The sequence below is a fragment of the Nestor notabilis genome, unplaced genomic scaffold (genome assembly GCF_000696875.1).
Source record: "Nestor notabilis isolate BGI_N333 unplaced genomic scaffold, ASM69687v1 scaffold19889, whole genome shotgun sequence".
NCBI lineage: Eukaryota > Metazoa > Chordata > Aves > Psittaciformes > Psittacidae > Nestor > Nestor notabilis.
The window spans coordinates 4784-6899 of NW_009945644.1; the positions used below are offsets into that span (position 1 = coordinate 4784).

Consider the following 2116-nt stretch of genomic DNA (forward strand, 5'->3'; position numbering starts at 1 on the left):
GGGAATTTGGGGTAGTCCTGAGGCAGAAGCGGTTCTCTGTGAGGGTGCTGAGGCGCTGGCACAGGGTGCCCAGAGAAGCTGTGGCTGCCCCATCCCTGGCAGTGTTCAAGGCCAGGTTGGACACAGGGGCTTGGAGCAACCTGCTCTAGTGGGAGGTGTCCCTGCCCGGGGCAGGAGGTTGGAGCTGGATGATCTTAAGTTCCTTTCCAACCCAAACCTTTCCAGGATTCTCTGAGGCTCCCAGTAGCTGCCCCAGGAGCAGGAGTTACCGGGTGTCTGGAAGTTGAGGGCCACGAGCTGGCTGCCACAGATCCACATGGGCAGCGGGTCGTAGTTGGAGGAGTCCAGGCGCTGCCCTTTGGGGTAGATGCGGCTGAGCTGGCGGCGGTTGTACTGCAGGAACTTCTTGCCCTTGCTGCGGTTCGCGTACTTCTCCGCCTTGGTCTCCGGGAAGGAGGACATGTCCCTGTAGCAGGCCTTATCCGTGCCTATCTCTGCAAGCACCAAGGTGGCCATCAGTGGAGGCCTTTCTGATGGCCTGAGGTGACCCACCGCGACCGGTTCCCCACACCCATCCCTTCCCATGCCCATCGCATCATCCCCCATCTCCTGCTCTTACTGTCCTCATCGAAGGGCACTGGGCGGCAATAGACAACCAGCTCAGAGAGCTCCAGCGCGATCTTCTTCCTCCGCTCCATGATCTTCCCCTCTTGCATCTGCACAAGGGAAAACAAGGAGATGAAGGTCTCCCTCCAGTCTCCTCCACTGGAGATGTTGAGGATCATTGTAGATATAAGGTGGAAGTTCATTGTGAGGGTAGTGAGGAACTGGGAAGAGGTTGCCCAGAGAAGCTGTGGCTGCCCCATCCCTGGCAGTGTTCAAGGCCAGGTTGGACACAGGGGCTTGGAGCAACCTGCTCTAGTGGAAGGTGTCCCTGCCTGTGGCAGGGGCTGGAGCTGGAGGAGCTTTAAGGTCCTTTCCAGCCCAGACAATTCTATCTGCTGGAGAATGGGACAATGCACCCCATGCTCTGCACCCTGGTGTCCCTCACCCTGGCATCCGCGTTCTGCGTGGCCTCTCGGATCTTGGCCACCCATTCATTGAGTTCCTCCTGCGTGTCCGCGGCCACGTCCAGGGACTGGGCTGCGTGGGACATCTGCTGGGAATGGATGGTGAAGACAAATGGTTTGGAGCTCCTCCCGTCTTTGGAGATAACTATAAGGACATCAGAGGGGGGCTTTACTCGAAGACATTCCCAATGGATGGCTCTGTGGAGCAAACGAAACCTCAGCGGTCCCGCTCCCGGGCCCCACCAGCCCCTCCTGGCATCCCCCCAGCCACTGGGATCCTCCCCTGCGAGGATCCCGTCTTTCTAACAGATGGTTTCAGCTTTCCATGCATTGTCCTTTGAGCCAGAGGTCCCCTGGTTCACCTGGACCTCCACATTCCACTGAACTCCCCCCAGATCCCTCCAAACCCAGCCCCATATTGCTCCCTGCCACATCACGCCAAGCCTGTGTGTGATGAGTTGCACTGAGCTTCAGCATGGGGTATGTGCCATCCCAAACGGCTCCCACAGCTGTGGGGGGATGTGGTGGGACACTCACCGACGTGGCAGGACGGCACATCAATGAAGCCCTTCAAGAAGTTCCCCAGGGGGCTGTTTTCTGATGACTGGAAGAGAAGAAGGAACAAGAGTTGGTGGAGGAGCACTGGGGGGTTGAGCCTGGTGCCAGCTCCATCCAGCCTCCAAAATTGTCCAAGTCTGAGCAAAAGAAGAGAAGAAAGACTTTCTTGGCAAAGCTCTGCTCCATCGTTGAGCATCCCTCAGCTCTGGATAAGGGTCAGGGTTGGCAAAGGACTGGGAGCATCCTCCAGCTTCCAGAAAAGGGTCCAAGCTGGAGTGGGGCTGGGAGCAGCCTCCAGCCTCTGGATAAGGGCTGACTCAAGGCTGGGAGCATCTCAGCTGGCTTTGGTCCCAGATGTGTGAGGACCAGCAGGTTGAGGGAGGTGATCCTGCCCCTCTGCTCTGCTCTGGTGAGACTCCCCTTGCAGCCCTGGGTGCAGTGCTGGTGTCCTCAACATCAGAAGGACATGGAGCTGTTGGAGCAAGGCC

General features: G+C 58.2%; 1 protein-coding gene across 1 annotated transcript in view; it reads right to left on the reverse strand.

The window, feature by feature from the left end:
- LOC104412289 (1-phosphatidylinositol 4,5-bisphosphate phosphodiesterase gamma-1-like) overlaps nt 1-2116 on the reverse strand; it is a gene marked incomplete at its 5' end in the record, with an annotated part of 19631 nt that overhangs the window by 2954 nt on the left and 14561 nt on the right. Inside the window, 4 exon segments of the mRNA XM_010022956.1 lie at nt 270-494; nt 620-716; nt 1052-1215; nt 1608-1674. Coding sequence (XP_010021258.1) covers nt 270-494; nt 620-716; nt 1052-1215; nt 1608-1674 — 553 coding nt within the window.